General features: G+C 37.4%; 1 protein-coding gene across 1 annotated transcript; it reads left to right on the forward strand.

Annotated features, from left to right (window-relative positions):
- The first annotated feature begins 47 nt into the window (after positions 1-47).
- Positions 48-9789, forward strand: THAP5 (THAP domain containing 5). Its single transcript, XM_026710331.2, has 3 exons — positions 48-375; positions 5441-5630; positions 8765-9789. Exons 1-3 carry the CDS (start codon positions 293-295, stop codon positions 9773-9775), a joined length of 1284 nt encoding a protein of 427 aa, XP_026566116.2. The 5' UTR covers positions 48-292; the 3' UTR covers positions 9776-9789.
- The last annotated feature ends 3088 nt before the right edge of the window (positions 9790-12877 follow it).

Raw genomic sequence — 12877 nt, forward strand, 5'->3', positions numbered from 1 at the left:
TACACGAAGCGCTTCCCGATTGGCCGCCGGCCGTCACGTGGCCCGCTCGCTTTGGTGCACGTGGAAGGCTGTTGTGGCCTCGCGCAACTGACGGGATCCTCCAACCGAACGAACGCTCGTCCTTTCCGGCTGGAAAGAGAAAGGGGCACAAAATGGAAGGAGGAGGGCCATAAAAATCCCGGAAGCGGAAGTGCAAGAGAGTGGTTCTACGGGCGGGTGACCCATCGCAGGAGGCACCGTCAGCGGGGACCGTCTGGGACGGGGAATTGGTGGCCTCCGTGGAGTCTTTGTCATGCCTCGGTACTGTGCGGCCACTTGTTGCAGGAACCGAGCGGGACAAAGCGCCCGAGATCAGCGAAAGCTCAGCTTTTACCCGTGAGTGCCGCGGCCAGGGAGGCTGGAGGGAACTTCTCGCATCCGCGACATAAATACTCACCATGTGGGCATGGAAATAGGTTCCACGAATAAGGTGGAGGGGCATTTTCAATGGTGTTTCCTTGGAAGCAAAGCATCGTAGCAATTGTTGGGGGAAGACACAGCAGTATGTAAAGCGTGTGCTACTTGATAGACATTTGCCAATAAGCAGATTCCTTCAATCATAGCAAATAGTTACTGCCAACATCTACCCATAGCGCCACTAAGGATATATTTGTTTTTTGTTTTTTTTAATGGCCTATCCCGATCTGATAGCTTTTAAATGCCTAATACTTCCTGTAACACCCTAGCATACATATTCAAAACATATACTGAGTTAGCAAACTTCTGGGATATGGGGCAAGAGTATTCAACTGAAGGAGGGCAGAACATCTCTAATTCACCCTGTTTCTCATTCAGAATCTCTACAAATTTCCACCTAATATTTCACCTGGGAGCTTGATTATGTGCCAAATTGGTGCCGACTAGTTAGTAATGATGTAAATTTTCTCCAGGAGAATCTGTCCCCAACCTCGCCTTCAAGACCTTCCAATAGTTTCTCCATTGCCTCTGAATACCTCCATTTTGCTGCTGGTTGTCATCTTCTTTTTCTTTCCATTTTTTCCAGTGTTGGAGCCTTTTCCGAAGAGCTCCATATTCATGTAATGTATCCAAATTCATTTGTGCCTTGAATGAGAACTCTAGGATCATCCATTTGTTTGTTTTCTTAACTATCCACGATAGTCCCAGCAGTCTTCTCTACAACGAACATTAAAAGGTGTCATTACTGTTTCTTGCTTCTTCAATGATCTAACTTCCTCTTCACAAGGAGAACTATTCCATGTACAATTATTTATAGGTATAGACATAGGATATGAATATTTTTTTTCCAAGGCTGTCATTGCTGCTCTACAAAATGCTAATGTCTAATTCTAGGCTATTTCAGTTCAGCAGTGTCTTAGATATCAGTGTATACAGGTACAGGTATCCTTGAGTTACAGTCACAATTGAGCCCGAAATTTCTGTTACTAACTGAAACATTTGTTAAGTGAATTATGCCCCACTTTTGTGGTCACAGTTATTAAATTAATCACTGCGGTTTTTAAGTTAGTATTACAGAAGTTGCGTGAATTTGGCTTCCAAATTGACTTTGCTTGTCAGAAGATTGCAAAAGTAATCTCATGATCCATGGATACTGCAACCGTCATAAATATGAGTCAGTTGCTAAGCATTTGGGTTTTGATCATGTGACCATGGGGATGCTGCAATGGTCATGCGTGTGAAAAATGGTCATGTCACTTTTCAGTTATGTTGTAACTTTGAACAGTCACTAAATGAATTGTTGTAAGTTGAGAACTGTCTGAAATTGATTCATTTCATCCTTCACTGCTGAGATTTCCTGTGACTGTGCTTCTTATATTTTGTCTTTTCTGTTATGATTTTGTTGTTGCATATATGTATATGTGTATGTGTGTGTATTTTTCATGGCAGCATCCTCATATTATTTGTTTAACCAACTTTTCATTCTGCTTCTTTGTCCCTTCCCTTCCTTTTACAAAATCTTTCAGTTTATATAAAAATCATTTTTCGGTTGGACTAGTATTACTTAGCCTTCCTCCCTTGTTTATTTATCCCTGCTACGAATCATTCATTTGGTTTATTGCATCAGATAATTGTAAGAGATGTTATTGTGCAGGTCTTTCTTTTATCTTGGCAGCCTTATTTGTCTTCTCATTGTCCAAGATCTGTTTTGATCGATGTTATTACTGTTTGCTAATGTCACAGACTGAGGATGAACAAACAGAATCTCAGCCAAATTGTGCTTGTAAAGAATTCCTACAAACTTTCTAAAGACATTGGAAGTGTCTAACAGCTACAGTCAGAGAACCATAAGACTTCAAAACTGCATTATGAAATTTGGCATACTTAATTTCCCTGCTCATGCTCTAGTTGTCTGTAGATGTTGTCCTTTCTAGCGAAAAGCAAAAATGTTTTGCACTCTGTAAAAAAAACCCCTATGATTTAAAATAGTATAATGTAATATATCCTTTTGTGTTCCACTATATCCAGTATCAGTGTTAGGCTACATAGTGGGAAGACAAAGCTGTTATCACACTTGAATTAGGAGAAGGTGAAGTAAGATGCTCTCAGATACAGCTCACTGTCTGATGTTGTAGAATTTTCACATAAATGATTGGAAGGGTCATAAGTTAGTTTATTGTGTATAGAACAGAAAAATAATCTGTTCAACTTGAATAAATACTCAACTAAGTATTCTTACTTGGAACAGTTTATCTAATGTAGAAGAAATAATATTATCACAAAACTAGAAATATTAAAGAGCTATCAGCTGTTACTTGAACTGGAGTCATCCATTGGTGTGGGGGAGAGGGGGGATACAAAAGCCACTTTGCAACCTCACAGGATCCCCTTTCTGGATTTCATACGTGTGTGCTTGACACCATACGCCAATCAAAAGGAGTGGAGTTTATGGTAGAATGTTGTTTCCACTTTGAAACAACATTGGATCCAATAGATGCCTCTACTTGGAATACTTTTTCCCAGACTTATTTATGTTTGTTCTGCTTACTATAAGAATGCAAAATAAATTCTAGCAATGCATTTCTTGTACAAGAGGCTATTCATGAAAACAGTGTCTTAACCACATAATATGACAGACATGTCTGTTTATGTAACAGGTTTAGCAAGTAGTGGAGCAAGAGAGGATATAGAGTAGTAGTTGCAATGGCTGGCAGTCTGAAAGACTCCTCCCCACCACAATAATTAAGTGCAATAAGCAGTCAGATAATTGTAAATATATTTCTTTATATCAGTGGATAGAAGCTTGTAAGTTACTGTCATAGATTATACAATCTTGATTATCTGTATATAAATCAAATAATAACTTTGTAACCAATAACCTATTGGTTTTGTTCAGTAAACAGATGAGGCACATTAATTCATGGCAGTGCCATTGAAATTAATTTCTTGTCGAAAAAAATGAACTAGCTTAGGCAGGTTAATATTAGTTAAGAAAGCTAACAGAGTAGTTTATTATGAGCAAAAATGTCTTGAACTGTATCATACTTCAGAATAATTGGTGAAGTAAGTTGAAATTGTGATTGTTTAGCTTGCTATAATAGCAGTAGCACTTAGACTTACATACCGCTTTATAGTGCTCTATAGACCTCTTTAAGCGGATTACAGAGTCAGCATATTGCCCCCAACAGTCTGGGTCCTCATTTTACCCACCTCGGAAGGATGGAAGGCTGAGTCAACCTTGAGCCTGGTGGGATTTGAACAGCTGATAGTCAGCCAGAAGTTGCCTGCAGTGCAATACTAGATATATATGTATAATTTTATAAACAAAGAAAAAGAAGGGGAGGGGGGCAGGCACTGTACAAGAAATTTCATAAAGTATGTAAATGCAAAGAAAGCAATTGTTTCCAAGGTGTCAAAATAGGTACTTCTTTTGCAAGGCTTACACAACTGCTTTGAAAATTATACCCAGTGGGCAGTGTCTGCACATGCATCTACAGACAATATTTCTTCTGGGCCTTCTAACATAGTGAAGTGGCCCACGGTCAGTTTTCAGACAATCTGCATGAGCCTTTCAAAAATCACGGCTAATTAAAACTAATTTCACTTTTTCTTAAAAGCAAATAAAACCAAACATTCCCCTCATTAACATAAATTATACATTAAAGTTTGTTGTACCAAATGCAGCATTAATAACAGTAGTCTGATCTAAGGCCTTCTAAGTCTTATAAAATGGGCTACTGGTTTATGTAACAGTGCCGCATTTCATATTTCCAAAATTCCAACAAGTATGTAATTCTAACAAATATGTAATTTCAGTTGCACTAACAGCATCAAAATCTAAGTAATGCACTAAGTTGACAGTAAATTTCCCCACTATCTGGGTAAGTTCAGTGTAAAATCTACAAAGATTTACTTAATTTAATACTCATACTTTCAAAGGCTCAGTTTAACCAGAAAATTACCCTTTAAATTTTGCATTATTCCCTCCTGAAAAATGGCTGAAAAATACCCCAATCTTTAGTATTAAATGCAGGTATTAACAAGAGCCCTTATTACTTGGTTAAGTGTTCACTGGGTTCAGTTAGTAATTTTTAAGCTGAGCCAAGCAGGAATTGAATTCCGACATTCGTTGTTATGATCAGTAATCATTTATCTCATTGAAATATTAAAAGAAGTCCTGGACCATATGTTAAAGTATTTTTTCATATGAAAAACTATCAAAATGGATAGTTCATACTTACTGCTTTAAAAAAGCTTTCTAGGAAACTTAAGCTACAATAAGCAATGAAATGAAAACGTAACATTGACCCTCAGAGTCTCTGAAGAAGCTTCTTGGATGAGAAGTGAAATGTCTTCAAAAAAAAAAAAAAAACCCCAAGAAAGTCCAATTCTTGAAAAAAAGCACCTTTGGGATTGATCCCCAGTCACTAAATATGTTAAAAATATTGATAAGACCCAATGGCACTTGACTTATTCCAATTTATGAACAACCAGACATGCTATTCTGTCATATAGTGAAATGAAATGAAATGTTCTTGCATCTGGAATACAGAAGTTTGTTTTCTCTAATATTCTGTAAATTGGAATGAATCAGATTTGATGCCTTTTGAGTTCTAGTAATAATCTCAGTGTTTATAAGATTGAAATTTTAAGTGATTCTTTTGTTCATCAAAGCATACCTGTTATAGGAATCATTCTCACTTGGTGGTGGCAGTGGAGCAGCTGTGTGTATTCATACTGACAATGGGGAAAGTCTTCAAACCAAACTCATGAAGCCTTCCAGAGGACATGGCGGTTTTAAGGGCTGCTTTGCTGTGAACCACATGCTTGTCATGTACTCTTTCCCAGGGCTTTACTGCTAAGTGTGACATGCTTTTGAAGAGCCTCAATGCAAGGTATCACCTAACTGAAGCATATTCTCATTCATTTCCCTCCTCTCTCCTTCTTCCCTCCCTCTCCCCCTCTTGCATGTTCTTTAAAGCAGATTTCCTCTTCATGATAAAGAAAGATTAGAGAAATGGTTACGAAATATGAAACGTGACACTTGGACTCCTAGTAAGCATCAAGTACTCTGCAGTGACCACTTTACATCAGATTCTCTAGATGTGCGATGGGGTATTCGATATTTGAAGACAACTGCAGTGCCAACTATTTTTTCATCCTCTGAAAACCAGGTAAAATGTTAAGTTGTGCATATGGAAAATAAGACAAAGGAGGAGTAAATGCAATTAGTTTGAGTTGTAAGTAAATTGAACAGTGCTAAACCAAAAAAGAAAACAGAACATACTTGTTTCTGTGGCAATTAGAATATGTCTTCTATTTTAATATTGTCCAGATTCTTAATTCGTTTGTACTTTTTCTGTTTACTGTTGAGAAGAAGGATTTATGGCATGCCATTATGATTGTTTGAAGCCTCTGCAGTCTACTCATGCAATTAAATTAGTTTTGTACTGATCAACTGTGGGCTTAAAAAAACCCTCCACTATATGTTTATGGAACATATACCATAATATGTATGCTTCATTTCCATTATACAAACAAATTGTATAGTACATTATACAAAACCGAGAGTTTTTTATTAGTTGATCTGAATAGGAGAAAAATCAATAAAATCACCTACTTGTTTAAAATGTTGCTATTTTTACATTCAAAATTTAATTTAAATACTGGTTTTTTTAGAATATATCTAACCATTATGACATGACTACTAAAAAATAGCATATAGCTCACTGAAATGAAAGTTATTTATGTGCTCATCTTAGCACACCAGTAGAGATGGCTAAACAAATTCTTTGTGGGTCCAATCACACTTGGCCAATAAAGAATTCTATTCTAAACAGATGGGCCCTTTGTACATTGGCATCTGGAAAAAATAATTACAATTTCAAATTTGATTGATAATATGTTAACCATATGCTGAGTTGCTCACTTGATGCTTCATTTCCTATGGTAGAGGGACAACTTATACAATTCACAAAAGTATCTGATTGGTCGAGGTGCAACTGCCCAGGTCTGTAATGCTTCAAAGAGAAGTTTTTAGTCCAGGCTTCATTGAAGCAAAACACTTCTTTAAAACTCTTTATACTTTTTGCCATATAGATCTATTTTGCATGATGCTTAATGATATGAAAAACACATAAACCATGCAGCAGAACAGGCAGATTTTGTTGTGACCAGAAAAAAAGCAATTTTGAAAACTTTTCTATCATGCAGCGTTGTTTGCAAAAACTATCTGGATGTCACAGTTAACTGAACCTCTCACCATCATGGTACAAAGTTTAAAGTGTGACACATTCACCTACACTCATAGCAACGGTTCAATTCCTCTTGACATTCACAATATCATTTTCAAACATGCTTCTACACAGCGTGTTATCAGTAGCCACCACTTAGGAAAGACACATGTTAACATAACTGATAATGATTATTCCATTGCTGTCTTTCTCCCATGAATCTTGGTGTAGGAAAGAGCAACTGTGCTGCTTGTGACTTCTCTATCGTGATAGTATGTGTTAACTGAAAAAATCTCTTTCCCAAGCTAAGGCTGCAATTCTGTATCCACTTTTCTGGACATAAGGACTACTTTTTTTTAAGGCGTTGCTCATGTTTTCTCAGAGATCAGATAATAACTGAAATACCCTCATCACCCAGGGTCTGCTTATCATAGAAAGCAAATAGGCAAAATGTTCTGCTCTTTGAGAAGTCACACCCCAGGAAAGGGGTCATTAACATGAAGCAGTAATTTGATTAGCTCTGTCAGGAGTGGCCCTTGTCTTTGTGTATTGTAACAGTTGTTCATTCTAAAGTGAGCTTTCAAAAATGTTAAAGCTACGTGCCCAAAATTGGAAAGCAAATGAAATTCCAACTGAAGATGCTATAATGGATAAGATTTTTCAATGCGCCGAAATGGATAGGTTGACACTAGAATTGAAAGAACAAGATAAATCAGAATATCATAAAGTATAGAATACATTTTATTATTGGAGGGACATGAAAGGGAGTTCACAAAACTGAAATAAGAATCTAAGATGAAATAGAAAACAGGTGAGACACCTCATACCTGAGATATAAGAAAAAGAACTAAAAAGATACAAAGCTTAAATGTATATATGTATATAAATATTTATATCTTTTGATTTTTTTTCTAATGTCAAATGTTTTGACTGAAATGTACGTCAAAGAAGACCACCATGTTCAATGTTTTTTTAATGTTTATATTTAATAAAATTTATTTTAAAATATTTTTTAAAAAATGTTAAAGCTATGTGAATCCAGGCTACCTTTGAGCTAATCTCTTTTGCATTTTTTTTTAAATTGTAATATGCATTCATAAACCATTTCAATAAAATAATTCAAGATTGGTATCTGATTTCTTTAATAAAGAGAAGAGGCTGTTTATTGGCATGATTTGCACTCTTTTTGAAGACCAGTATTAAAAAGAATAAATACAGGCCGTCCTCCACTTAACAATAGCTTCTTTAGCGACTAATGGAAGGTACAATGGCATTGAAAAAAGCGACTTATGACCCTTTTTCGCACTTAACAATTGTTGCAACATACTCATGGTCGTATGGTCAAAAGTCAGGTGCTTGGCAGCTGACTCGTAGTTATGCCAGTTGCAGTATCTCTGTATCATGTTGTCCCCTTTTGTGACCTTCTCACAAGCAACGTCAATAGGGAAGCCAGTTTCACTTAACTACTGTCTTGCTTAAGCAACAAGAACTTTTGGGCTCAGTTGTGGTTGTCAGTCAAGGACTATCTGTCTAGCAGTGGTCCCCAACCTTTTTTGTACCAGGGACCAGTTTCACACAGAAACACTTTTTCAAGGACCGGGTAGGGACGTGAAGGTTCCAATAACAGTAAATAAATAAGCGATGAACCCGTAACTTACCCTTTCCAAAAAAAACTCTCCAGTGAACTCTGTTTCTGGCTCATTTTTGCGAGGGCTAGCTTGCATTGCTGATGCAGGATAAATACGCGCCAAAGAGTCAAGCGCGGAAGTTAGGCGAGGGCGGAAGTACTTGTCTTTCAAAATAAGACACCCGGAAGCAAAAACATATTTTTATATATATTTTAATCACGATTATTCATTCTTTGCGGCCCGGTACAAAATGATCCACGGTCCAGTATCGGTCCGGGGCGCGGTGGTTGGGGACCCCTGCTGTATAGGACTGAAATCCTGTGTTCTTTTGTTAGGGAATAAGGAATAGGCTCACCATTACACTATAAAGGACCATAAGAGAAGGAATCGTTGTGTGATATTTCATAATAACAACTGAATCAAGGCAGATTTTTTTTTCTTTTTAAGGAAAAAGGACTATCCCAGAAGAAAACGCAAGTGGAAAGAATAGAAGGTATCAAAGAAATGAGCACATGTATAACAACATCATCTCTTAAATCTTGTTCACCGAAGAGAAATATCTTGCCTGAAGGAAGCCTATATGAAAAAACGCTTGGAACAAACCCAGACTGCTCAACAAGAACGGAAGGACTATCACAGAATATTGTGAAAGATGGCATTGCATATTCAGGTAACTGTGCCAAACAGAATAAGCAGCAAGCAAACCAAATAACAACAACATCTGATATGGAAAAAACAGGACCCATCCCTTCCCATGTTCCAGGAAATAGTAGGACCATCAAAAACATTTTTAATGCTGCCGCTACAGATTTGCAAGTTTCCGTCCGTGACCTCCAGTCATGTTTTGAGCATAGCTCAAATTCTAAAGCCACGATTTTGCAGGCCACACATCCGGAACACGGAGATTTGTCTCTGGAATTCACTAAGGCCCCCATACCCATGAGCGAACTTAAATCTGATCAGTTTGATCCTCACATTGCAAATTGCTCAATAGAAGTACAAATGGATGAAAGCTCTGTGTTGCTTCAGTCCATGTCCCAAGCTTTGGAACAGCTCAGTGGAAATAAGGAGTCTGTCATCACCATTATTGTTCCTTCAGAGGAGTCAAGAACCCCCTTATTATTAGAGGGATCCTTTATATCAGCAGAAGAGGTATTGTTAACCCATCTTGAAGCAGAAAACTCTGTTGTCATCGGCAGCTGCAGCAGCCTTGAAGTGCTACAAACTGAGCATTCATACTGTAGACAAGACACAGACCGGGAACAACTCTGGCAAAAAATTACAAAGCTGCACTCAAAGATAGCCCTTTTAGAAGTTCAGGAGAGAAAAACCCTAAGCAGACTTAAAGCTATAGAAGCACTTATTGCAAAACTGAAGCAAGACAATCTCCTTTCAGAGGAAAAACTTAAGATCGTAGAAAACTGTTTTACAACGTTTGAAGTTACCATGATACAATAAAAGCTTTAAAAGAAGGGATGGCAACTTGTTCTGCAAATTATTTTCTGGGGTGTCCTTTTATTTGTTTGTTTGTCAGTGGAAATGGGATAAAAACAGGTCCATCACTTTCCTTTCTTTCCTCTACTCTCAATATCTTCCCAAATTCTTTTATGGAATATTGGGAATTGGGATATCTTGTGGAACTGCATGGGATATAGAAAGGTAGATGAAATTAGTAGTACATACACCATACATAGCATCTTAAATGTCAAAAACCTCCACTGAGTCTCAAATCACTTCATAAAATAGAAAGAAACTATTCTAGAGAAGGTCCATCAATCCAAAACCATAACAAAAACATCCTGGTGTATTAACAACTGTACAACAGGCTGATTGCTTGAGGGGGAAAAAAAAAACCATAAACCAATTTTAAAACATGTTTATTCTATTGGCAGAGAGGCAGTTTGGTGCAGTGGTTAAGGCATCAGGCCAGAAACTGGGAAACAGTTCTTGTCCCGACTTGGGCATGAAGCCAGCTGGATGTCCTTCGCCCAGTCACTTTTTCATAGCCCTAGGAATGAGGCTTTTGGCAAACCACTTCTGAAAAACCTTGCCAAAAAAACCCTATAGGAACTTGTGACTGAGAATTAGACCCAATTGAACAGAAGAAAAAAACATTTAAGATAAGCCCAAACGATTCTTAGATAAGTGTACGGGAATGCAGCATTGAAGCCTATAACTGGGGGTAAATGAAATGTATTCATGAAAGCTTAACTCCCACAAGGGCACAGGCAGCCGCAGTGCTTTCACTTTGAGCCATTGCCTTCAAGGTCTACCTCTCTTGCCAAGCTAATGCTATTCATGAATAATGCAATTCTAAGCATGCCTAGGAAGTTCCATTGATAAGTAGAGGGTTTATTTTCTAATTTGCTGCCTTAAAAAAGTATCGCCCGTATTTCCTTAGAATTAATGGAACAATGGAAGATGGGCTGTGACAGGACAGAATGCACTCTAATAAAGGAGAACACGCGTAGCTCAGGATTGAAATGGTGCTCTCTTGTGCTTGGTTGCTTTCTTGCAGCCAAAAGGGGTAACATCATCAGAGCTAGTCTAGCACTAACGATGTTACCTAATTGGATAATGAAATGTCTGCAAGAAAACAACCAAGCCCAGAGAGCACCCGAGAACCTCTCGGGTTGAATTCTTTTCCTGGAAATAGTTTGGAAAAATAGATTTGCATTAATGTCCTGATCGGGCTCTTGGAGTCAGAAACAATAATTAAAGATTTAATTTGGCAGGACAAGAGAAGCATTTGAAGCAAAGGGAGTTAAGAGCTGCTGAAGTTGGTGATGGCTGGAGGGAGAAGAAAAACACGATTGGAGTAGGGACATATCTTTCCAACACAGAGACCTGTCCGTTCATTCCCACTAAGAGAAAATTAACTCTAGGGAAAGAGACCAAAATTGGTCAGTCACATTATATCTTTTCTTGTGGTGGGAGGGTACAGTTTATTTTCTCAGACTAATTTTGTCTGTAAAAGCATTCCACTTGGAAAGGAATGTGTTCTAGATGTTTGGATCCAATTCTTGTGAACCGGTTGTTGCTCTTTTCCCCCAAGTACCCAATTGAGGATGGCAATGAATCGACATTTTTCATTGCTTACAAGCAGAAACTGGCTAGGCCCAGAACTGGGTGCTGTGCAAAGATATGATACTTCTGCATTTGTTCTTTATATGGTAAAAAAAAAAAATCCGTGAAATGGCCCTGCTGAAGGTGCTTGGTAATGCCAACTCAGAAGCCCCAGGAATAATGCGAAAGGCTGGGCACCATCACCCAAAGACTCAAATGGGAGAAGAGGCTACCTGAACCCCTTCAGGAAATGTCGTGGATTCTACCAACCCCATTCTCTGAAGTTCAGAAATTGGCAGCTTCTTGATTTAGATAACCCTTGTGATTTGGGTGAAGGTCAGCATTTTATATTAAATTTGAAAGGTTTTTGAGAGTATCTTTTACCAAAGGACACAAGTAAGTACTTCCGTGCCAGCTAAGAATGTGGGAACTTACTAGAATGCCATCAGCAATTTTGGCAAAATTATCTAAAGAAACCAGATGTACGAGAGGGGGCAAGCTGCTAGAGTATTATGTCCATACTTAGAGCTTTACCAGCCTTCATCATTGTTCTGTATTTTATATTGCAATAAATTTTCAGGTTTCCAGCTTTAAAGATCATAATGGACGTAATAAAGGAAGAGGGCATTTGTGTTTCCCCTGTTCCTCATACTTCTCCATATTGACTGGGTATGCACTACACTGCACTTAACATTGGCTTGCTTAATTATGATTTATGGATACAACAAACCAAGCCAACAAACAAACTTTTCGTTACAGCTTAATAACTTGTGTGGACCCCAGCACATACTGTATGTATGCACTCCTGCCAGGACTGATTAGTAGCACTGCAAGCTTTCTCTTCCTGGTTGGTTGGTTTCATTTGCTGTGAAAATTTCCATAATTAAGGGGAAATTTTGTGTGAAAAATAATTGACTTTTTGAAAGGCTGATGACTGATTAATGAAAGATCTGTATAATCAAATAAAAATTAAAGTATAAATTAGTTTCAGTGAGTTGACAAATTAAAATATAAATTAGTTTCAGTGAGTTGACAAAAAGTATTCACATCTGCTCATCTCTTATTTATGTGCATTTTAAAATATGAGTTTTGAATGCTATCTATATGTATCTCTGTAATTGTATATACTAATTGAACTAGTTGAATGAAATAAAATTGATACTATTGAATGAAATGAAAATGGCTTTATTTATTAATTTTTAAACTTCTCATCTTTCTGTCCTCACACTAGCAATAATACACAACAATAAACATTAACAGAAAATTAAAATAAAATGAAAATCAGCAGTTAAAGTAACAATGAAAAAATAATTTGGTTTTCTGCAAGACTCAAATAAGTTGGCTCGAGTAAAGCTATTCCAATATTTGTATAAATAAATAAGCAGCTCTATAGGGACTAAAATGTACTGCTTTTTTTCCTAGTCAACAGTTTTGTTTTTGTGCCATGCATATTAATTTGTGTTGCCCTTAGGCTAACATTTAAGAACAAGGAAA

The sequence above is a fragment of the Pseudonaja textilis genome, chromosome 1 (assembly GCF_049901715.1).
Source record: "Pseudonaja textilis isolate UNSWEBS1 chromosome 1, rPseTex1.2, whole genome shotgun sequence".
Lineage (NCBI taxonomy): Eukaryota > Metazoa > Chordata > Lepidosauria > Squamata > Elapidae > Pseudonaja > Pseudonaja textilis.

Excerpts from the sequence above, each read along its gene's own strand:
- THAP5 (XM_026710331.2), top strand. The coding sequence starts at position 293 with ATGCCTCGGTACTGTGCGGCCACTTGTTGCAGGAACCGAGCGGGACAA. Across the intron at positions 376-5,440 it reads CGAAAGCTCAGCTTTTACCC|ATTTCCTCTTCATGATAAAG; the intron begins GTGAGTGCCGCG and ends TCTTTAAAGCAG. Across the intron at positions 5,631-8,764 it reads TTTCATCCTCTGAAAACCAG|GAAAAAGGACTATCCCAGAA; the intron begins GTAAAATGTTAA and ends TTTCTTTTTAAG.